The 24,028-nt window shown below is 34.3% G+C and overlaps 1 protein-coding gene across 3 annotated transcripts; it reads left to right on the forward strand.

Annotated features, from left to right (window-relative positions):
- The first annotated feature begins 429 nt into the window (after positions 1–429).
- LOC145909293 (multidrug resistance-associated protein 1-like) lies at positions 430–24,027 on the forward strand. 3 transcript variants are annotated; one of them, XM_082996678.1, is made up of 39 exons: positions 430–514; positions 1,027–1,145; positions 1,236–1,409; positions 1,721–1,849; positions 2,163–2,303; positions 2,508–2,618; positions 3,983–4,110; positions 4,500–4,628; positions 5,436–5,524; positions 5,748–5,874; positions 6,813–6,987; positions 7,237–7,357; positions 8,098–8,231; positions 8,676–8,777; positions 9,338–9,439; positions 9,604–9,750; positions 10,073–10,227; positions 10,449–10,575; positions 10,987–11,163; positions 11,459–11,527; positions 11,636–11,734; positions 11,820–11,903; positions 12,271–12,379; positions 12,762–12,867; positions 13,416–13,581; positions 13,859–13,979; positions 14,419–14,508; positions 14,785–14,935; positions 15,412–15,571; positions 19,460–19,550; positions 19,813–19,921; positions 20,226–20,352; positions 20,718–20,819; positions 20,893–21,039; positions 21,533–21,691; positions 21,997–22,163; positions 22,364–22,478; positions 22,661–22,740; positions 23,164–24,027. In XM_082996678.1, the coding sequence occupies exons 2-39, from the start codon at positions 1,110–1,112 to the stop codon at positions 23,273–23,275; spliced, it is 4,668 nt and encodes a 1,555-aa protein (XP_082852804.1). In that variant the 5' UTR covers positions 430–514; positions 1,027–1,109; the 3' UTR covers positions 23,276–24,027. The 3 variants fall into 3 exon arrangements, with proteins under 3 accessions (XP_082852804.1, XP_082852805.1, XP_082852806.1); XM_082996679.1 differs by lacking the exons at positions 14,785–14,935; positions 15,412–15,571 and adding exons at positions 16,705–16,891; positions 17,120–17,243; XM_082996680.1 differs by lacking the exons at positions 430–514; positions 1,027–1,145; positions 1,236–1,409; ... (1 more) ...; positions 2,163–2,303; positions 2,508–2,618 and adding an exon at positions 3,488–3,608.
- Position 24,028: the final 1 nt, after the last annotated feature.

A 24,028-nucleotide genomic window follows, 5' to 3' on the forward strand; every position in this document is an offset into this window, starting at 1 on the left:
AGTTTACTGTATCTGTTACAATTAAGACGTTATTTTTTTACAAGATCGGACAAATGGCGCGACCGTTTTCATTTGATCATGCGTTGGTTTTTTGTTGCAAATGACACAATTTTTGACCAAAAACAGCAGCAACTATTCCATTTTACTGTTAGAGAAATGTGCTTTGTTTGATAACTTGAAATAGTTTTTTTTTACTTGTTTGAACTTGAATATCTGCAACTGCAAAACACTTATGCCGATTGGAAAGTTTGTTAATTAATTAATCAGAATTGCTCTTCTGGCACTTAGTTTCTAAAGTGTTTATTGGAAACCAACGTTTGTCTGCCATCCGGCGAGACTTCTTCAGGGAAAGTTTGTTGTTTGCGTGGACAATCACAATGCTTTTTGTATATGTTAATGCATTAACTAATTTACATTGCATGTATTATCGGTAAATTGCTTGGGCACGAAATTTTTTCCAATCTGGCAGCACTTACGCAACCTTCTGGCATCTTGGATGATTGCGATTGTCAAGGTGATGGAAACACTTTACTTTGGATAACACCAACAGAGTTTCTGTATTGAAAATTTCGTTATTTGCAAGGATGTTTTTTGTGGCTGGTTGTCTGAATTTGGGGCAGAAAAACTGTTGTTTTTTATAAATTAATGCATTAGCTAATTGTGTTTGCGCCGATTTATTGTTGTCTTGGTGATTAAGGGCATTCTTTCCTATCAGAAAGGTTTTATCATGCGCTGTTAAATACATTTTTGACGTTTTCGTCAAAACAGGGTTTTTTCATGCAAAAATAAAGTTAAATTTAACACATACGTACTATTTGAATAAGTTTTGGTAAATGGAGAAACTGATGATGCCGTTTTAGGCGAAATATATTTTTCTCTAAATAAATCGATCTGAGCTGTTTGAAGATCGCTGTGTTTGGATTTTAATACATTATTATTGATACGGTGTGCGATCGACAGCCTGCCAGGGGCCTTTGGTTTTTTTGGATCCAGATTTGATTTACTAATCACACATACGTACTTTAGATATCTCAAAAACTTGTGTAAATTTTTTTCAAATCCAATGAATGAAACAAAACAGTTTGGTGTAAATTGATTTGATCAAAAACATGACGTTGTCTGAATTTTGTGGAGGAGCATTTTTCGTAAGTATTTGCTTCTATGTTTGTGTTGTTTTGAAAATTATTTAACGCTTTAAATTAACGACTTGACAAAACATGTTTGGTTCAAAACAGGATGAAGCTTCATTGAACTCAACATCCCCATCATTTAGCAACTGCTTTCAGCAACTTGTGTTCGATCTTGTACCTTGCGTGTTTCTGTGGATTTTGGCATTGCCATATTACCTCATCACCAGAAAATCTCAACTGTCTTACATTCCCGTGTCCTCACTATTCAAAGCTAAACTGGTATTATTAATATTTACAATTAATTTCAGTACTTCTTACAAGTAGGCAACACCACACCTTTTCCATGTGTTGAAAAAAATTAACAATTCACTATTTAGTGGTCAGTGGTGTTATGCAATTTATAGTATCAGTTTTTGTGTTGTTGCGTGTTGTTGTCCCAATGACGATGTTTCTTAAAGTATTTTTTTTTCTTGTTACTACACCAGCCATCATATGGTTCATGACAAACTATTACAGATATATGTTATTGTTTAAACAACTTACTTTGTTTTTGTTAAATTATTTGTTTGTATAATGTTGATATTTTGCAGGTAACAACTTTGTTGTTGTGGGTTTTTGCGTGGACAAATCTGATCAGAAGTTTATGGGAATGGGGCCAGTCATTTGCTGCAGTGCCTTCAGTGGATTTGGTTGTTCCGCTGATTGTTGGCATTTCTATGGTATGTGAATATACTTAGTTATGTTGAAAGGTAGTGTTTGAACCAACTGGTCTGTAAATGGCAATGTTTTGTTGGAAGATTTTAAATGCTCTGGGCTGCTTAGTATTTTAGCTCAAACCTACGTTTTCTATTTTTTGGGTCAACCTAAATATTACAAGCGCAGAAATTTTAGATTAAAGATGATTTTTTTCCCACTTTGATGTTTATAATTATATTTACAGGCAATGCCCATCGGACATGCTAATTATGGTTTTAATAAGTCATGTTTATATTCAAGTTATTTTGTGCAGAATTGAGTTTATTTATGTTTCAGGCGTTGGCTGTCGTCCTCCTCCAGTTTGATCGAATGAAGGGAGTTCGGTCATCTGGACTCCTCACCTCTTACTGGCTGTTGTACCTCGTCATGTGGCTCTTTGTGTTTATTTCCAAAGTGTCTCTCATCGCGAGTGGTGCAGTAGGTTCTTAAATTAAAAATAACACAATGTTTTCTCGGAAAACTAGGCCATAATTACTGCAATAGTTTGTGTATTTTTGATAATTTTCCAACTATTGTTTTGTTATGTAGATGGTAATAATTTTGCTGACTTAATATATTCATGAACTTATATTTACACAACATAAATTTACAAGTATATGAAATCATTTTTAATATTCTCAGGCACTTACTGGAGGTCAAGTTTTAAGATGTGTCACATTTTTCCTCTCGTATGCAGCCGTCATCGTCAATTTTGCTCTGTGCTTCTTCGCTGACAATCCACCTGCCTTCAAGGTAATAATTCATGGATATTTATGAATTTTTATGGTGGTTTAATTGTTACACAAATAGCCAGTTCATAAACTTCCAAATTGATTTTGAGAAATTATCTCCTCTGTTTGTTACATTTATGGTATATGCGAAAATGACCATAACCATTGAATTCCAACTTATGTCTCTTAACGAAGCTGGAAAATTTAATTAAACCAAGCAACATAAAAACAATGTATTTTCCTGATAATCACAAAGCCATATTATTGCAAAGCTGCAGACAGGGTGCGTACATGCACTGTTTCGACCTGTAAGGTCTCATCAGTGCAGCTGTTGAGTGGCACTGTGCTAGCTTTCACACAAGCAGGCACACTTGTCTCCACCAGCTAGCACAGTGCCACTCAACAGCTGCACTGATGAGACCTTACAGGCCGAAACAGTGCATGTACGCACCCTGTCTGCAGCTTCACATATCATAAGTTTGACAATCTGGGTTTTTTTTTTCACTAAAAAATTTCTGTCAAATGACCGAAATGCCAGCAAAAATTTAGGACATTTTCAATTTATTTTGGTCATTTACGTCATAATACTTTCGTTCGCGAAAATGTAAGCAACTTGAATAATCTACCAGCCAATTTCTTTTGGGACATTGTGTCCAAAATGGCTTTTATTTTTTGTGACATTTCTAAAAAAATTGGGTCAATGACAGACAAATGACACAAAAAAAAAACCCAGTTGACAATGAAAGTTGGCCCTTTTTAAAATATTTTGAATTCAGTGAATTTATATTACTGTGCCGGCATTCAACTTTCATCATAAATTGATGTTGTTTGTTGTGTTCATGGCAAGGCCATTATTCCTAATAAGTCTGTGTGCTTGGTTCCTGGTTTGTCTTGAGAGGTTGCACCGTGTCTGTTATTATAAATCTGGCCGCTTAACCCTTGTGTTGGTTGAGAACTTCCTGCTCCACGTTCAACAATGGATAGATTTAAATGCATGCGCATCGTACAATGGGTAAACCCTTCCCAGAGGAAAACTAATTGAATTACTTGCGAAACTGAAAGGGAAAGAATAGGATTCGTGCATAGTTGACACCAGACCTGTTCATATTACTTGGGCAAACTTGCGCAAGTGCATGTGTACAAAGACAACTGAAAAGTCTTGTGTTTACCTATATTGTGTGAACTACTGTAATGTCCTACTTGTTTTTTAAAGCTGAATTTGCATGTGGTAAATATCCGAAAAAATGTAACTGCATTTAACAGCTTCATTAATTAGGTTCCAAAACCGAACACCCCCTTATATATTTTCTAGATATACCACTGTCTGTGAAATATTATGCTAGCTGTACATAAGTAAAAAATAAATTGAAATTTGTGAATTAACAGGTGCATGATGGAGGTGACATCAGTCTTAAAACCACCAATGAAAAATCTGATGTTGAAAAAAGTCATGAAGCGTGTCCAGAGGAAGGGGCCACATTCCTATCAAAAATCACCTTTTGGTGGTTTACCAGGTTTGTATTTTGTGAATGCAAAATTTACAAACTTGCTGAAGCACTGAAGTACATATTTTGTTCTGTGTAAATTTTTTAGGAAACTTGAATGTAAACGTGTTTTAATGTGCAAAGAAGTTGTTTGTAACTTTTTTTGCCACTTGTTATATTTGTATGATTTCTGTGTTTTCTTTTCCTAAATTTTGATTCCCAGATTCCCAGTTAAATGGAATAAAAATGATTCTGTGCAGATTCCTCACATAGCAATACAACAGTTGGCAAATTCACAAAGCGTTGCCAATTTTTGCATTAACTTTAGTTTCGAAGAAAAATACTTTTTCCCTTGTGGAAAAATAAGTTTCAAACACAGATTTAAAATGAAGAAATTCAGATATAAAGTTTTGCCATAGGATGGTCGTGCTTGGGTACAAAAGAGCTTTGGTGGACGGGGATCTTTGGACTTTGAATAAATGTGACAAAACAGCCAATGTTGCAAAACACTTCCTCAAGAACTGGAATGATGAGTTGGCAAAAAATAAGTAAGAATTTTCGCAACTTAAGGGTTGGAACTGGTGGGAAATGTCCGTAAACTTTTGTTTCATCTTTTTATAAAATTGTTTGGTTTCCAAATGAGCAATTCTGTTACTTTCTTCAGCATTTAAAAACTTTAAACATGAAACATATTATAACAGGCGCTTTAGTTTAAAATTTACTGAATAGAATATGACATTTAAACTATCTTAACCTGTGTCTTTTACATTTTGTTATTAAGCTGTTGCGATAATATTTGAATTACAATTTTAAATTGAATACAGAGATTTTGGTGTAGACTTTTTATTAAAATTTGAGTTTTTGATTCGATTTGAATAAAAGTTCATGCTTTGTGCGAATTGCAATAAAACGTTTTCTATTTGACAATAAATCCCATCAACATTTGCTGACAATTATTAAAAACTCAAAATCGTTAATGATTAACTTAAGGTAGCTTGGCTCCTAAATTCAGTGATTTTGCTGAATTTGCTGGATTTTGTCAAGATTAAAACTGGCGCCACCCGTTGGCAAACGCACATGTGTTGTTCAAACAATGTGTAGTGTAATATTTCTTCTTCAGCGTCATCCAAAACCTTTGTAAATATTTACATTAGATTCTTAATCATGTTGATTTTCTTGTGGTAAAACTTTGTTAAAATGCGAACAACGGGAAATTGTTTTGTTTCTTACCCCTAATTACACTGCATGTAAATTGTTGACAGAATACACATGGTTTTTAACTTTCACACTAAAACTCAGGATTTGATTAAATTAGAATACAATTAACACATTTCCACTAAATGTTATTTTTTTAGAAAAACGAGTCAAACAACTTCTGCAAAACCCACAGAAAAAACTGATGAAAACACAAAAGAAGCTGATGTGTTGATTCACCAGCCAAAAAGTAAATAAACATATTTCATATATTCTTGTTTAAATTTCAGAATAAACTTTCTCTACCAAATAATCAACCTGCAAACACTTAAATAAATTGGAAAAAAGAACGAAAATTAAAGAGAAATTGGACAGACGTAACCATGTAATAATTTTAGTCAAACTATTTGTTTGGATTTTAAGGTTGTGTTTTTTGTTGTTATGTTTCTATTCTTACAATTATTATTTTTTAGGCAACACAAAGCAGAAAGCTTCGTTGCTATGGGCGATGTGTAAAACGTTTGGCCCATATTTCCTCATCGGATCCCTCCTAAAAATAATCCAAGATGGCCTGGCTTTCATCAGCCCACAAATTTTAAGGTGAGTTATTGGAAATTATTTCAAACAACATGGGTATGAATGCAGCATAATTTTAACCAGGGTTTCCTGTTTGCGGCCGCTTTGTTTGGTTCTCCATACTCTCTCTTAATAATAATTTCATGTTTTCAGCTTTAATGCCTGGTGAAACCTATGTGGATTTCTTTAATTTGAAGTTTATTTCCACTAAATTAAAATACTTGATTCAAAATTAAAAAAAGTGCACCAAAATTACCATCATACCAAGCGCATAGCTGAAGGCTGCATGTGTGTTATATTGCTGCTAAAAACTTTAAAAGGTTTTCTTAAACCCTGCAGTACATGAGTACACTTGGTTGGGAACTTGACTTAAAACAACAATAGTGTATTTTAATCATGGGCGTATCCAGGGGGGGGGGGGTCTGAGGGGTCCAGACCCCCTTCTTTTTGATAACTAAACAAATGCCGCTGTATTTTTTTGTCAAAATCCGCATGAAAACCAGAAATTTTCTTTGAAGTTGACCTAAAAACCGCATCGTGCTTGCGTTCGCCATTTTTCCAAACTGGGAGCATTGTTATGAAACAAGTGTCATTTTTCGTCAGTTCATGGACGAAACGCCGTTTTTCAGTGGCCAATTGTAATAACAAGCAGTTTACTTACGTGAAAGTCAATTAGTTTAGTTGTAAAACTTTCCATAGCGTTACACAATTGCGCAAGCCAGAAAGCCACCGTTTATGTGACGATTGGCGCGAACACCGGCGTTCGTATTTTGCGATTCTCGCCCACAATAAACCTTAGTTTATACCCTTTAAAAGTTCCTGGTTACGCCCCTGATTTTAATTTTAATGTGTGTATTTGATGGCATATGGTCAATATTAGACGTGGTTTAGCATTAATTTAAGATATTCTAATGAAAAAAACTGTTACAGATTGTGTAAATAAAGAATTATTTATTTTCCAGCGGATTAATCACGTTTACGAACAGCAACGATCCAGTTTGGAAGGGATATTTTTTTGCGATTATGTTGTTTGTGGTGGCGATGACGCAGAGTCTGATCCTGCAGCAATATTTCCACATTTGCTTCGTTGTTGGAATGCGTCTTCGGTCAGCAATAGTTTCAGCCATCTATAGAAAGGTTCGTGCCAAAATTTAATTTACTTGCAAAGACTTTGAAATTCCACATGAACAAGAAAAAAAGGATTAGCTTCCTAAAGCAAACTGTTTTCTTTTCACTGCTTACTTATTCAGGATGTTGCATAACAATAATTTATTGTCTTACTAAAGACAATTAAAGCTATATAGAACTATGAATGTGTCAGTGTAATATGATTTTTATGTAAAGCCAACCGACCTTTTGGAAGATTTTTATTTCAATTTATTGTAGTCGTTGGTTTTGTCGAACTCTGCGAGGAAAGAGAGCACAGTTGGAGAGGTCGTCAATCTTATGTCGGTCGACGCTCAGAGATTCATGGACCTCATGTCGTACCTTAATGTCGTCTGGTCTGGTAAGGAACTATTTAACACAGAAATCATACATTTCCCCTCTGTTAACTTAACTAGTTTAAAGCAATGCAAGCTGTAGACAGTTGTGTGCATTGTGCCTACCTGGCAGAACTCATCAGTATTCTCTGTTCTGCAAGTTAGCCAACAAGATCGTCGCCAATCTCCATGTGCACTGATGAGACCTGACATGTGGAAGTGGTGCACACAACTGTCTACAGCTGCACAACTCATCATTATTAAAAGATTTTGTTAGCAACATTCCAATACTGGGTTCTAAGCCAAACATTTAGTATCGGCATTAAAGCATTGAGTCTTCTTATATAAATGAAATCTTATAAATGTGTAATTTGCACTTGGAATCTGGCTGTATGTTTTTTTGAAGTTCGGCAATATGTTTCTAGGTTTAAAAATAATTTTGCCGTGTACATTATAAGGGAAATCAGCAAACCTGCATTTGAGACTGAAACAGACTTAACACGGTTAAATATGCATTAAGCACACAACTCACATTAATAATATTGTTCAGATAGTTCACGCAATAATTTGGTTATAATTCATACATGGTTGTTTTGTTGTGGTTGGGCATCGAATATTTAAAAACAAAATCCAAGTTTGGCACAAAAATGTTCAGGAGTCACTGATTTAGATGACAACAGTCTTGTGGGGTCGGGTTTAAAACAATCATTGTACACCCAGAGAAATGATGAACGATTTCTAATTTGGTTGAAAATCTGCTTTCCAGGTCCTTTCCAGATAATCCTTGCTTTGTATTTCCTCTGGATGGAGTTGGGTCCATCTGTACTTGCTGGACTTGCTGTCATGATTCTCCTCATTCCAGTGAACGCGCTTATCGCAAGCAAAGCTCGTGCCTTGCAGGTTGGTCACATGATTACTTGTTGCTTGGCAACACCACCAATCATAAGAAAATTTCAGCATTAATTTGTTTTGGTTCTGTGCAGAAATGGATGGCTTGTGAAATTTATTTTGTCAGAATTAAGAAACTAATGATGGCCATGGAGGGAAATATATATTTCTAACTTGTGCCAGACTGATTCTGTTTTGATGCAACTGGATAAATTGTGTTGCCGATATTTTACAACTAGTAGTAAATCCAGCAAACATTTGATAACTTTTAAACCAAAATCTAGTTTCTGAATCAATCTTCACATAAAACAACCAATATCTAAACCTTCTTGTTTCTGTTTTAAAAACATGCAATGACATAAAACTTGGTTGCTGTCGTCATGAGGGAATAATGATATTCACAAAGTAACAATAAAATGATATTAATATATTGTTTCTATGGCTTTCATGTTCAAGGTCAAACAAATGGGTTTCAAGGACGAACGCATTAAATTGATGAATGAGATTCTGAACGGAATAAAGGTGTTGAAAATGTACGCCTGGGAAATGTCATTTAAGGTAAAAGTTGTTTTGTTAAAATTGATGAAACCCATATGACACACAGACTTAAATGCCGAAGGTGATTAACAGTGGGGACATAGGTCGGCAACCTTTGACCTCAGAGAGTCACGAGTTATTTTTACCCAACTGTTATCATTCCATAGGGACGTAGGACTCATGGGATAAAAGCAATAATTTAAATAAATATTAAACTTTTAACGCCTTCAGTACAGTTAGATGTGTATAACCCTTGTGTATGATGGACTTGTCTGCTCCAAAATCATTATTACTGTTAAACAATTGCTTTGACCATGATTTTTACAAATTAGTGCTCGAAATAGACAGTGAAGTTGATATCATGCCTTGTCCATTAAATGGTGAAACGTCTTCTGATGACTTGGGTTTTGCAACTCAGAGCATATGTAACTTTAAAGGCAAAAAGGGTACAACAAACTATTTGAATGCTAATGTTTGATAACCTCTCAACAAGCATTTCATTATTAACAGTGTTATTTGTTAGCGAAACCAGCCTCTTGTGGTGGATATAATTGTGATGTAACAACTGTTGAATGTTTTAGGACAAAATAACAGAGATTAGGAGCAAGGAATTGAAACAACTTCGTAGAGCCGCTTACCTAAACGCTGCTTCTTCGTTCACTTTTGTCTGTGCTCCTTTTATGGTAAGTTACAATTTATAAACCAATTCCCCCCACGATGTAGTGCAGTGTTGAATACATTTCTTAACATGTACATCAGTGTGAGCATCTTTTCCATCATTGAAACAGAAGGTTTTTTCATCTAAAACCGTAAAACTTTGTAGTTTAATGTCATAACTTCTGTGCAGGTTTCTTTAACGACGTTCGCAGTTTATGTGACGATCGATGAACACAACGTCCTCGATGCTCAGAAAGCTTTTGTCTCTTTGTCATTGTTCAACATTCTACGATTTCCGCTCACAATGCTCCCAATGGTTGTGTCATCAATTGTACAGGTGACTCCTCAATCTTACACAGAAACAAATTGTTTTATGTTAATATAAATGTATGAAGTTCAACCTGATTTCCACGAAACAACTTGTTGACATGAAAACACCACATTTTTCTACACTAGGACAACTTTCCAGTACACTTGTTTTCATGTGACCCCGAATATAAACCACATATACTTACGACTATTAGCAGAAAAAATTAGGATCTTCACGTGCTTTGTGTGCGTTTCATTGCAGAAAGACCTTCACAACATTGTGTAAATTTGTACATAAACTTCCACCCACCTATTACGAATGTCTTTAATAACACAAGATTGTGTTCCAGGCAAGTGTTAGCCTTCAACGACTTGAAAAATTCCTCAACAACGATGAACTGGATGAGAGCAACGTTGACAGAAAACCTAATGCTTCACCAAATATGATTTCTATTGAGAATGGGACTTTTAAATGGGACGAGGATCAAGATGATGTTTTAAAGAAGTTGGTTTTGTTTCAACGTCAACATTTTCTGATGTTATGTTAAACTTCCTTATCTGAAAACTTTTAATGAATTAATGAATGTGTGGAAATAAACGTATTATTTTTAGTACATTTCGGTTAGGTTTACCTAATTGCTTTATCAACTGATGGACAACCAACATTGGCTTAAACATATTTTTGAATTTACCTAACTACATACATTGATATTATTTGTGTTGTAGTATTTCTATGAATGTACCTGACGGCTCTCTTGTGGCGGTCGTGGGTCAGGTTGGTTGTGGAAAGTCTTCACTAATGTCAGCTCTCCTTGGTGACATGAATAAAGTGGAAGGATATGTTTCTTTGAAGGTAAATATGTGGGAAGTGTATGGTTTCTGAGTAACCAAATGGCTACAACCATTTCTGTATGGTGTTGTAGCCATTGTTAGCTCGTAGCAAATTTACCCCCTTCCATCTGACACAGTGTGAATATTTGGTGAGCAATGAACGCTCACTGAATAGGGGAATATTGTGTTTCTCCATGATTGTTATTTTTACGTACGAAACTTATGTAAAATACTCCACCTCAAGTCTTGGGCTTTCACATACAGTTAATAACATTTGCACAAACCTCAGGAACAACCAGTTCAGTGTTCTTTGTGAATAAAAGTTTTTTAATAAACTATCTTGCTAAACAACTCCTTCCTCTTAATTGTTTGTATCTTTTTGGAGTCTCAGGAATATAATTGCTTGTATTATTTTCTAAATTATTGAATGCAGGGTTCAGTGGCATACGTCCCTCAACAAGCTTGGATACAGAACCTGACCGTACGAGATAACATAACGTTCGGAAAAGATCTTGATGTTTGTCATTACCAAGATGTGGTCGAGGCGTGCGAGTTGAAATCCGACTTCGAAATGCTCCCGGCCGGGGATCAGACGGAGATTGGAGAAAGGGTGAGAGATTGAATAAAGTTTGTTGGAATTCATGTTTGTGTTGTTCATGTTAATTTCCATCAAATTTTATGTATTTATTTATAATAATATTTGAGGCATTGGAAAGGTTTCATAAAAAAAAATCTGTAAAATGAAGCTGAGAAATTTTGTTCTAAACTTTTTTATTTACTTTTCTTGACAACATGGGCTTAAATTAGAAATGAATTTTAATAAACTGATTAGAATTATCCTTTTAGTAATATGTATATGTATATGTTATATGTAGGGCATCTAGTAATATGTATGTTATATGCAGGGCATCAACCTTTCTGGAGGTCAGAAGCAGAGGGTTGCCATAGCACGGGCAGTTTATCAAGATACACAGGTGAGCAACCTGGCTTTAAACAAGTTGACTTTTCACTGCTAAAAACATATGTATTAAATTATTGTGTAAGGCAATACATAATGTGTGAAACCTTGTATATTTGTTCAGATTTATTTGTTTGACGATCCACTCAGTGCTGTGGATTCTCATGTTGGGAAAAATATCTTCGATAATGTTTTGGGGCCCGGAGGTTACCTTAGAAAGAAGGTACAACATACAATGTGTTGTTTTAAGTTAATTTGGTCTGTTGATTGCAAGAAATAATTTAGTTTTTAATAATGTTTTTATTCAGACAAGAATTCTTGTCACTCATGGACTCTCGTTCCTCCCACAAGTCGACAAAATATTTGTGATGGTCGACGGCCAAATATCGGAAGTAAGATTATGTTTGTTGCGCTGATGATATGCCCATGTATTCAAGCTCTACATTTTTGCATGTTATTCATTTCTTTACAAATCATCTTGAAAATAAGTTTTTAGTTTACTGAAAACATCATGAAATTGTTCCAATAAATAAAAAAAAATTAAAACAACACTCTGTCGTTTTAAAATATATTTTTCTGTTAAAGAATAAAAACAAACACAATGAAGGGCTAAGAATGTTTGTAATGGCCGCAATCTAAGGGGACTTTTAAAAATTAATTTAACTGATATCTTGTCCCTGTTTGAAGGCAACACACACTTGAATGTGGTTCAGGGAATTTTTTAACTACCAGTTATTTTATCAATTATTCCATCTCCAGCAAGGAAACTACAACGAACTGCTTGAGAAAGATGGAGCGTTCGCTGAATTCCTGAGGAATTATGCGGTTACTGAAGATGATGATGAATTTGAAGAAGGCGATCCAACAGGTTTGTAAATTATTTCTTACCTTTCCGTGTTTTTAGTTCAGTAGATTGGATGCCACCAAGCTGTGATGTTGTTTGGGATTTTTTGAAAAATTTCACTAATGTTTGAAAAAATGAAACTGAAAAATAATTTGACAAATCATCAGCATCTTTTGAAACTTTTTATTTGTTTCCATCTATTGATTTTTACTGATTTACTTTTTTTTCAATGGCTGAAATATGTTAATTGTTGAAAAAAGATTTATGAATTGTTAAAAGAAATTACTTATAATCTTGAAGTTTTAAAATCATTTCACAAATTATGTGGGTATTCTGTTGGATCATCATAAAATTTAGTTTCAAAACTTGAAACTTTCACGATTAACAACACATTTCAACTTTAAAGTGATGTCGATCATGTCGGACATTTTCTCGATTCACGAAGAGGACGAACACGTTGATTGTGAAGTGGAGAAGAATCCAATGAGTGATGCGCGACGAAAGTTTGAACGGTTCGTTTTCTGAATATTGTTTCTATGAAAAAGGGAAAAGTTTTTGTAATGGTAACAAAAGTTCAACAAGCTTACTAATGACATTACAGTCAAAGTTGAATTGAAAATTTTAATGATCTCAATATTTTAATAGAGTATGCAGAGTTCCAGTTATTAATGCACGGCACCTGTGTACAACCTTAAGTCCTTGGGAGTTTTTACCCAATAATTCCTCGAATTTAATATTAATAATGTGTTCTTCATTCAAATAAAATCTTATTCAATAAAATATAAGACAAGAATAATGATTTAAACAATAAATTAAACCACCTTGTGACAACCATGTACCTGACACAAAACACTTCAAACTGCACAGTAGCACAAACCATTGACCTTTGAACTCAAACCACAATGTCATAAGGTCACAAGGTTAACGCAATCCATACCTTTAGGGTACACGGCTACACATTCAAGACATAACAAATTTTAAGGTACAAAAACAACAAATATTAACTCCAGTGATTTTTAAATTAGTTCCCAGTTTTACACCAAGCATAATTTGTTTGCAGACAACATAGTCGTACGGCGATCACTCAATCAGTCGTCGGACCCACGTGCAAATATATTCCGTTGAAGAAGAAAATTGAGAGTGATCGAGTTTGCAAACTTCCTTCACCAACAAAACAGGAATCTGAGAAGAAATTGATTGCTGACGAAAAAGCTGAAACCGGTCGTGTGAGTGGACAACGATTCTTTTTGTCCTGATTTGCCAACAACAATCTCAAAAACAAATAGGTGTCAAAGACAAAAAAAAAATTTGTTGGTTTTTAGATAAACTGCAATAAGTCAGGGTGTTTGTGTATTCAGTTTCAATTTATGTTGTTTAAGCTTTGCACAATATTTTAGCTGAGGGAGAATCTGGGTTTAGAAGTTTCCAAAACTTCATGAAACTCAACATAACAAGTTGTTTATCTCTGCTTGTTTGAAAATGTTTGTTATTTTGTGTTTCCAGGTGAAGATGTCGGTGTTCACAACGTACATGAGAGCGATCGGTTTCTTCCTGTCTTTCCTCATCTGTTTGTTTTACATTTTGCAAAATACTGCTCAGATTTATTCCAGTATTTGGCTTTCAGGTTTGTTTTCATATCCGTGGAATCCTTCATTTCCAGTTCTTCACAAACAAATACTTTTAGTAAAAATGATTGCACTTGATTTGGAACTGAGCAAATCAAATCTTCTTAAAATTACGTGGGCAGTTGCATACATTTTACAATAGTAACTTGATGGTCGACTATTTTACAATAGTAACTTGATGGTCGACTATTTTACAATAGTAACTTGAAGATCAATTAAAACCCTGATTTGAAGGTCACATATATGAACCCATTAGGCCATTCATTAAATGGAACATGCCATGATAAATGTTATCAGCTCTGTCAAAGTTTAATTGTCGAGTTTATTGTCAGAAACAGAATGGTCATTTAAAGCGTCTCGGCAAATCTGACCAGTTTCCACTGAAACCTCTACAACTAAAATAAACTTTCCAGTGATATTTAATTTGTTAATTGATAGAATGGAGCATGGACCCTTTGAACCCAGATGGAACTCAAAATGGGACAACGATCAGACTAACAGTTTATGGCATACTCGGACTTTTTCAAGGTAACTTTATTAATTCCTCTGTTTTGTATCGAGTTAAAGCAAAGGTTAAAAAGAGATAATTAGCCTCAGCATCACAATGTTTACCGCTTACTTGAAAAGTATTTCATTGTGTTGCCAACTGTTAATTTTTTGTAAACACAAATCATTGATTCTAAGTTGTTTGTCAAAAACTATTAACTGGTTTATTTTAGTTTTTAGTAAAACATTTGCTGCTTGCTTTCTGTTAATGCTTTGGTTTTCTTTAGCTGTTTGTGGCAAAGTGTGGATTTTTTTCAGCTATTTTGGTTATGTTCTCGTCATTTTCAATGACTTACGGGTCAGTGGCTGCAGCTGCGCTCATGCATTACGATATGCTCAGTCGCATTTTTCGTGCTCCGATGGCTTTCTTTGACACAACTCCCCTGGGTCGGGTTATCAACAGATTCAGGTCAAATGTTTATCTGCGATGATAATCCACAAATAATTTGCAACGGATTTTTATGTTCACTAATAACCTGTGATTGTCTGTAATTTACAACCTTAAAAAAATTACTGCAAACATTTAATTTTTGTCTATGGGTTTTGGGATTATTTTATTAGAAAAATTTGTAATTCTTTTTAGTTGGGAAAGAAATAATTTGATTGCTGGAATGATCTGCAATTGACCAATTTGACAAAATATAACATTTTTAATAACCAAGCGAAAAATGTCATTGATTTTGGATTTTTAATAACCATTAGTTAACTCAATAAAATTAACGATGAAACAATTAAAAAACTTTAATTAAATCAGCATGAATTCATAGCATTTTTTAATTTACCAGTAATAAATATGGCAAAGAAACGTTTGAGAAAGTGTTTTTCAATTGTTGCACCCTAATTACTATTACTTACTTGTATTTTAAATTATTTCTGACACGGTAGTAAGGACGTATATCTGGTGGACGAAGTGATTCCACGGACTCTCAGTTCCTTTCTCATGACTTTTTTCAAAACCCTGGGAACATTCGTCGTGATTATTTACAGTACACCATGGTTTGCGGCTGTCATTGTTCCTCTTCTAATCCTTTATTACTTCATACAGGTGAACACAATCGCAATTGTTTACCCCATAATGACCGAGCCTTTGGCAGACAACTTGTTTCTTTAAATTTTAAAAGAATTCTAACAACAGACAACAAATGTAGAAAAATCCAACTAATTTTTTGAGGGACTTTTCTCCTGGCACAAAATTTGCATAGATTTTACTGCAATCCTCGTTCTGCCTCTCATTCATCAAATTCTTTATTGTTACAAAACAAACATCTTTGCAGTTTCTAGGGAATTAATCGATTGTCATGGAAAGCAAAACTTCCATACGTTCCTGTTAGTTGCTGTCAGTTATATTCAACATGTTATTTTAAGAGTTTCTGGGAAAAGAATTTGGAGTGAGATAAAAGATGTTTAGAAAGTTGATATTTTAAGTTCTAATTGTTGTTGGTTTTATTCATGATTGGGAATTTTTTTCATTCTAGCGAGGAAAATTAAAAATACCTTGCATAAGATATGAAAATTTTAATTAAAGCAGCTTTCGAGTAAGGTTAGTTGAAATACACCAGGGTTTAAACTATGAGAAGGCAAAGATTTAGAAAGTTTAAGGAACAAAGTTTAGCAGAACAATTTCCGGTTGTAAGAACTCTTGTTTTTTCGTTTTGGAATTGCATGAAGCAACTTTTATGCATTGAAACTTTTTCTTTTATTTTTTGCAGCATGAATTCACTGCATTTTGCTCCACTTGTTGCTAAATATGCAAAAATTAAGTTTTTATCTTAAATCTTAATTAATTGAAGTTTTGAGTTTTAACTTTTTGTGATTCTACATTTTTCTCTACGTATATTTACATAATTGTTCCCAAACATCCCTTGAACTTTTTAAGTAAAATGTTTGGCAGAACTGTTGATGTTTAGAGTTTTAAGTTTTAATTCATAACTTAACACAGTTGATAAATCAATAGCTGAATATTTATTTGATCGGTGAACCAAGCCACCTTTTCCCAGTTTATACTCAGCAGTGAAACACTCTTAATAATTACATATTTTAAAAACACTGTTAAGGTTAGAATATCACCTTAAATGCTTATTGAATCACTTTTAATGGTCAGTTTTAATATTTTGTGAAACACTGTTGATGGTCACAAGTTTAAGTTTTTTTATTTTGTGAAACGATGTTGATGGTTAGGAGTTTTTGTGCTTATCGGAGCTCTGATATTGAGGGTTTCTGCACTGGGTGCATCAAAGTTGCTTCATGCCAATATGTTGTTTAACTTGTTGCGCGCTCCCATGACATTCTTCGACCAAACTCCAACGGGACGAATTATCAATCGTTGCAGTAAAGACGTTGATATCACAGACGATCTTCTTATCAGGTGGAGTTTTATGAACTTTTAGTGCAGAGTTTCCTTCTGCTATAGTGATGAGAATTTTTCCAAACAACTTTTATATCAGCATAATTTTTTTGTATTTTAGCAACAACAACAAAGTAAAACGATTTCTATGGCCACTGTGGAAAAAATTTGATAAAAATAACCTGTTTAAAATATTTCAGCAAATTCATAATTTTCCTAATTTTAGTCATAAAACATTTTATTTTCCAGGACGGTTTCGATGTTTCTGAGTTGCCTTTTCCGAGTCCTGGGAACTTTATTTATTATTGTGTATGCAACGCCATTTTTTCTGATTCCACTGTGTGCCATCCTAGTGTTATACTATGTTATACAGGTTTGTGCGAAACTATGCTTATTATTTAGTTGCTTTTTCTGTGCTTTTTTTTGCAAAATTATGGTTGATACTTTTGCAAATACTTAAGTTTGCACCAGCATATTTCTTAAAGTGACTTTTAAAGTTTGCAATCTTAAATTGAGTTAAACCTTGTATGAAGTAGTGAAGCTTTGTAGCCCAATATTCACTATTTTGTAATTATTTGAATGCATCACATATCAGATTACAAATAATTTTGAAAATTATACATGAAGGCTGTGTTAGCAAAGCGATGTTTTATAAATTTACTTTAAAATCTATTAAAAAGCATAGGAAATGTGACCTAGTGAAAACAACAAAGAATTTTTACTGAAACATCCACTTTGATTCCTGTAATATTAAAACTTGAACAAATTCTCAAAATAATTGGCAAAATTTTACTAAATTTTCCAGCTGAAGAATAAATTATTTCACAACCAAACAAACCTTTTGACAAATCAACACTGATTAATTTTAATGTTTGTTGTGATTTTAACAAAAACAAATTATTTTAGTTATAACAAATGCATGTTGGTAGTGTTAACTGTTAGCATGGCAGATGTAATCTACATCCTGCATCTTGACTGTTGTTAACATGCGTGTTTTAATCATTGTGTTACAAATTGTACAGAGGTTGCAAAACATACCAATAATATATTTTATATAATACTATCAGCAATTAATTAACAGACAATTAAATGCTGTCTCAGAATTTCGGTAAAACATTTTAATATCCTTTTGCGACCGCAATTGCTGCAAAAAAAACTTGTGACAGTTTAGGTAATATTCAGTATTAACAGCAATGTTGTTTGATTTGCATGTCTGGAAAGAATCAGGTTGTGAGATGAAAGTTCAGGGATATATTCATGGTATAGAAGGTTGTTTAGGAAACAGAGCAACATTCCACTTACAGTTTGTTGCATTTGTTTGCAGGCAGTTTCTGTGCAGGGGCATAAATGTTTGGAAAGGGGAAAAACGTATTGCTGTTGCTAGTTGGGATACTGTTTAGTGTAGTTCCTATGTGTGCAGAATTCTCATAACAGATGGTTTCAATGGAAAAAAATTGGTTGAGGCTTTAGGTTTATCAAGATTAGGTTTGTTTTAAATAGTTTGACGGAATGTGGAGCTTGCATGCATGCATGATTTGAAATTTGTTAAATCATAGAAATATTGAAGCAATCATTAATTGTATTTCTATGTGCTGACGTCATAACAATGTTGAACTTTTGTGGCTAATGAATAATGTGCTTTTGTGTGTGCTTTCAAAGTCTTGCTACGAGATTTTTGTGTTTGCTTTAATTCTAACATCAACCAGTGTGTAATTAAACCAACCAACTCACCCTCCTACACCTGGTCGTGATATCAAACATAATTTATATTTTTATAAGCTAAACCACTGCAATTTAGATTTGAATTGTGTGAAACAGCTCTGGTTTTATAGAGAAGTTAAACACAACAACAATCACAATGTTTGTCATGAAATAAAAACTTTCCAAGTCTTAAGACAAATTGTTTGAAACATTTTTTTTGGAATATACTGACATCGAACTTACAGGTTTGCAGCAAGTGGGCAAATAGTTAGGAGGGGCATCTAAAAAAATTATAACTTTTTTTGTATATCTGAAAATCTGATTTTAACAAGGTTTAAAAGATGTGGCAATCTCACTGTTCACGTTTGTGTGATATCCATCACAAATATGTGATTTCCAACATTTCGTATCACTTAAAAATTTCTATGTAGTCTATTGTGTCGATGTTTTTGCGCAAAATAAATGCAATCAACTGATTCTTGCTTGTTATTATGTTCAGAATATACGGGAAAAACTCAAAAAAATATTATTAATCATTTAAAATTTACACACTCTCTTTTGCTCGGTCATTATGAAATTACTTTGATTTGTCTGCATTTACCAGATTCAACTTTATGTATTATCACTAAACTCATAACACTAATTTGTTGTGGTGTTTTGATAATTTTACTGTTTTTAACTAAAAATTACTGTTCGTTTAATTTCTGTGATGTAGAATTAAAAGTTGTTGTTTTTTAACTCTTTATTGGCTTTAGTGATTATATTGAGCACCAAATTTGATTTGGATGACTTAAATCTTTACGACAAGCATGTAATGCACTAAATGTTATTGTGATGTTTAACAATGCACCACAATACAAGTGTATTAATGTTGTTGTGATTTTACAGCGATTTTACGTACGAACCTCACGTCAGCTGAAACGCTTGGAATCCATCAGTAGATCTCCCATTTACTCTCACTTTGGTGAAACAGTAACAGGTTAAAATAAATCCAATTGTTCTGTTGTCATTTATGTTCGATCTGCGTTGATGTCGTACATTTTACAAAGTTTGCAGCCCCACATTTTTCCCATAAAATCACACTGTAGGTGGTATAATTAAAATCGTATTTTCCCTTCACATTTCATGTCATCAGAAGAATAAGAAGAGAAAAATATGATTGAATTTGTGATTTAAATTGAGATTTTTTTCTTGGTTCTCTGCTTGGGGAATGATATTTTACAATAAATTCTATGATTCAGGGGCAAGCACGATTCGAGCTTACGGGTTACAGACAAGTTTCATCAAAGAAAATGAAACAAAAGTTGACATGAACCAGATGTCGTATTTCCCGAACATCGTTTCAAACAGGTGCGGGTTTTTGTGGCAAACACAATATGCAATTCGAATACAATATATGTCTGCCTAAAATTGATCAAATATTGCATGCGAATCATGCAAAGTAATATTATAACTACCATATATGTTGTGCCTTTTGCTCAGTAAGGAATTAGTGTCATTTTGTCGTTTTAAATGGTTTCAAATTGGTTGTTACAATAAAAATATATTGCTTGACAATATTAAGTACAAACTACTAATTGCAAGGCAACTACTGACATTCTGTATGTTGTAAACCCACAGTGTAGTTTGAAGCAATCTCAATGTTCAATTCCAGGTGGCTTGCTCTGCGTCTTGAGCTGGTTGGGAACTGCATTGTTTTGTTTGCTGCCATATTTGCTGTCACAGGAAAGGGTAGCATCGATGCTGGGATTGTCGGCCTCTCCGTTTCTTATGCTATGCAGGTAAAAATACACCAGATATTATTTCTGGTTTAGTTTGGAAAGGTTTGCCACATATAACTGGTCAGTATGGGTTTGTTTCTCAAAAGTTAAATTGGTGATAGTTGAATATTTCACTTTTGTAACTACTCCTTATCATTCTGGAATTAATTTTTTCTTCAACACAAAATCATTTTGTTTTCACATTCCTCTGCAATTAAGATTTTCTGCTAGTGGTTTTATTTTATTAAGGTGCCCAGGTTTAGAATCTAATTTTTTAACATTTTTGTGCCATTGTTCTGATGCCTTCCTATGTTGTATCTTAATTTGTCTTAAAACCCTGTGAAAATAGAACATATTTTGTTTGACTGAAACTTATGTATTGTCAGGTTACCAACACATTGAATTGGATGGTTCGTCAATCAAGTGAACTTGAAACAAACATTGTCGCGGTTGAACGAGTTCAAGAATACAGCAATGTTACCCAGGAGGTAAATCACCATGTCACTAATATCACCATCTCATAAAGATGTTTTGTTTAAATTAAATATTACAAATCTGCAGGCACCGCTTGTAATTGAAAGTGAACAACCACCGAAAGATTGGCCGGCATTGGGTGGAATTCTGTTTGAAGATTACAGCACGAGATACCGACCTGAACTTGATCTTGTTGTGAAGAATATATCTGCTGACATCAAAGGTGGAGAGAAGGTAAAATAACTTCCAGGCATGGTTGGAAATGCATGCATTTTCATCATACAGTTGTGTTGGTTTATGTCTGTAGTTACTCAAACATTTCACTTGCAACGCTTTGAAAAGAATCGTAAATTTACCCAGAAGATTAATTTAAATGTTTTAAATCGCAAGTGAATTAACTTGTTACTTGCCTTCATTTGTTGCTAAAACAGCTTTTATTTTCCTATTTTAAATTATTACGCTGCATCCTTTGAGACCCAAAATGAAACAGCAGGTCATCAGGAATTACAAGTTAAAAACCTGGGGTATATGTTAAAATAGTTGCATAAATTGAAACCACATAACATGCAATGTGGCCACCTTCGTCAACTAAGAGCTACATCAAAAAATACATGTTTTTTATGCTTTGTATGACATTGATGCGATCATGGTGTTTATTGCTCTGCAAACTGGTGCAGTTTATCTTCGACTGCTTCTGTCCTCTTTCATGCTTGGATGATTTTTACAGATAGGAATTGTGGGAAGAACTGGAGCCGGAAAATCCTCGTTGACCCTTGCTCTGTTCCGCATCATCGAATCAGCTGAAGGATGTATAAAGGTTGATGGAAGGAATATATCGAAGATGGGGTTGCAAGACTTAAGATCAAAACTGTCGGTCATACCTCAGGTGGGATCTTAATGAGCGCAAATCGAAGTTTTTTGGGGCTTTTAGAAGGCAGTAAAATATGATTTATTTGTTTAGAGATTATGGACGGTAGTAAAAAGAATTTGTCGAAAGTGTAAACATTGTAAAAAGTATATCTGTTGATATGAAACACCGGGATGGTGCTTTTGTGAATAATGGCTTTATTTTGTTTTGGTTTCAACAAATATTTACATTACATCCCATTTATGTTGTTTGTGTAATTAAACATCTACCTGGACAGATCCTTCAATTTGACAGTTATTTAAATAGAGAAATGATGTTTGTAGGATCCTGTACTTTTCTCTGGTACTTTACGCATGAACTTGGATCCATTTGACGCTTACTCTGACCAACAACTATGGGATGCCCTCGAACATTCCCATCTTAAAAACTTCGTCATGTCTCTCCCATCCAAACTACAACATGAAGTGACTGAAGGGGGGGAAAATTTAAGGTGAATCCCCTTTGGCGAGATAGAATTACAATTGGTTTCAGTCTAAATTGGAGAAAAGATTTTGGGGAAAATTGTGGCCTTATTCATATTTTGTTACAGCTTGAAATTGTGTATTTTCAACTGGTTGGCTCCAACCAAAATATATTAAACATGATTGTCACCATACATGTGAAGCTTAATCTAACAATTACAAATTTCAGTGTGGGACAGCGCCAACTAGTGTGCTTAGCGAGGGCTCTACTTCGTAACTCTAAGATTCTTGTGTTGGATGAAGCGACCGCTGCCGTTGACCTTGAGACAGACGACCTTATACAAGTGAGTTTAACAAATCTGTGTGTGTTGTTTATTATCCTGATGGGATGGAGATTTATTGAGTTTTTCTTCCAATTTTATCCAATTATTTTTTAAAAACCTGTACCTGGTGTGAAAACTCTAAACAAACAAACAATTTTTTTTTTTTGTTGCTCTATTCCAACATGTTGTTGTTGTTGTTGCAGGCAACCATCCGTGTCCAATTTTCCGACTGCACAACTTTCACGATCGCTCACCGTCTCAATACCATCATGGATAGCACAAGGTACGGGGAATCCCCTAAATGCTGTTACGTTTATCACGAATTTTAATGAATTCGATTCTAAACGAGTTTCACCTTATTTTCCAAAAAGGCTTTCTGAAAAGTTTTTTAAGCACTTTATCTTAGCCAGGTAATTGTGTGGATTTGTTGCTGGGATTTTTGTTTATCTTGCATTGACCGTTGTCAGGTCGACATTTTGTTCTTATTTGTGAGACATTTTTTTGACAATCCGCAATCTTTTGCGTCACCTCAAAAAAAAATAACGCATAATTTGTCAAAATGTGACGCAATCTAGAACATTCAATGAATGGAATTTCACCAATTTCGTCGCTCGTGGACGTAACTTGGAAAAAGTGTCCTGTATCGAATGTGTAAACCACATTGTCACACTCATATCTTGCTAATATATGTTGGTGTTATTTGCAGGGTGATTGTTCTTGACGCCGGGAGAATTGCAGAATTTGATTCACCACAAAATTTAATCAGGGATAGGTCGACCATCTTCCATTCCATGGCTAAAGATGCAGGATTAGCTTGAAGAAGTTTTATACTGGCTTGTAGATTACTGACAAAAAGTTACTGATGTTTTAATAACAAATGTTCCACGTACAAACCGAAGCATTACTAACACCAATATTACCTCTATTATGACGTCACCGAACGTATTGTGTTCCATCATCTTGCTGTTCCCATAGTAACTGCCCAATATTTTTTATGATGATTTTGCAAAAATAACTCGGCTTGCCATGACGTCATACACAAACAATGTTTTCGAAATTACCGAACCATGACTTAAATATCAGAGTGTTTTTCTGTATCCGCTTTCGTTCTTTCAACACTTCCAGTGAGTATTTGATGTTCAACTAAATTACGTGTAAATAATTTCAGCCAATTAGAAATTTCTACGTCGCTGTCAGTTTCATTCAAACACGCGTTTTTTAAGTGAGCTGCAGACAGACGTCCACTGTTTCCACTTATTAGGTCTCATTAGTGCATCTTGGTGCGACTACGGACGATATAATGGCCAGACTTTCCACTTTAAAACAGTGGCCATCTGTTTGCAGCTCACGTAATTCATTGGCTCCATGTCTGGATAAGTTTTAATGCGCCACAATGGCGACATCTTGTGGTGGTCAGGAAATCACAACAATGACTTTCTTCGAATTAAGTGTCTTTGTACTGTTACGTCACAATGGTGTGTCTGTTCTCGGTGTCTCGCATGACTAACTACGCTTTCACCTCGGTGCTGCTTAGAAGTAACCATGGCAATAAAATTCTCATATTAAGTCAG

The sequence above is a fragment of the Ascidia mentula genome, chromosome 7 (assembly GCF_947561715.1).
Source record: "Ascidia mentula chromosome 7, kaAscMent1.1, whole genome shotgun sequence".
In the NCBI taxonomy this organism is placed as follows: domain Eukaryota; kingdom Metazoa; phylum Chordata; class Ascidiacea; order Phlebobranchia; family Ascidiidae; genus Ascidia; species Ascidia mentula.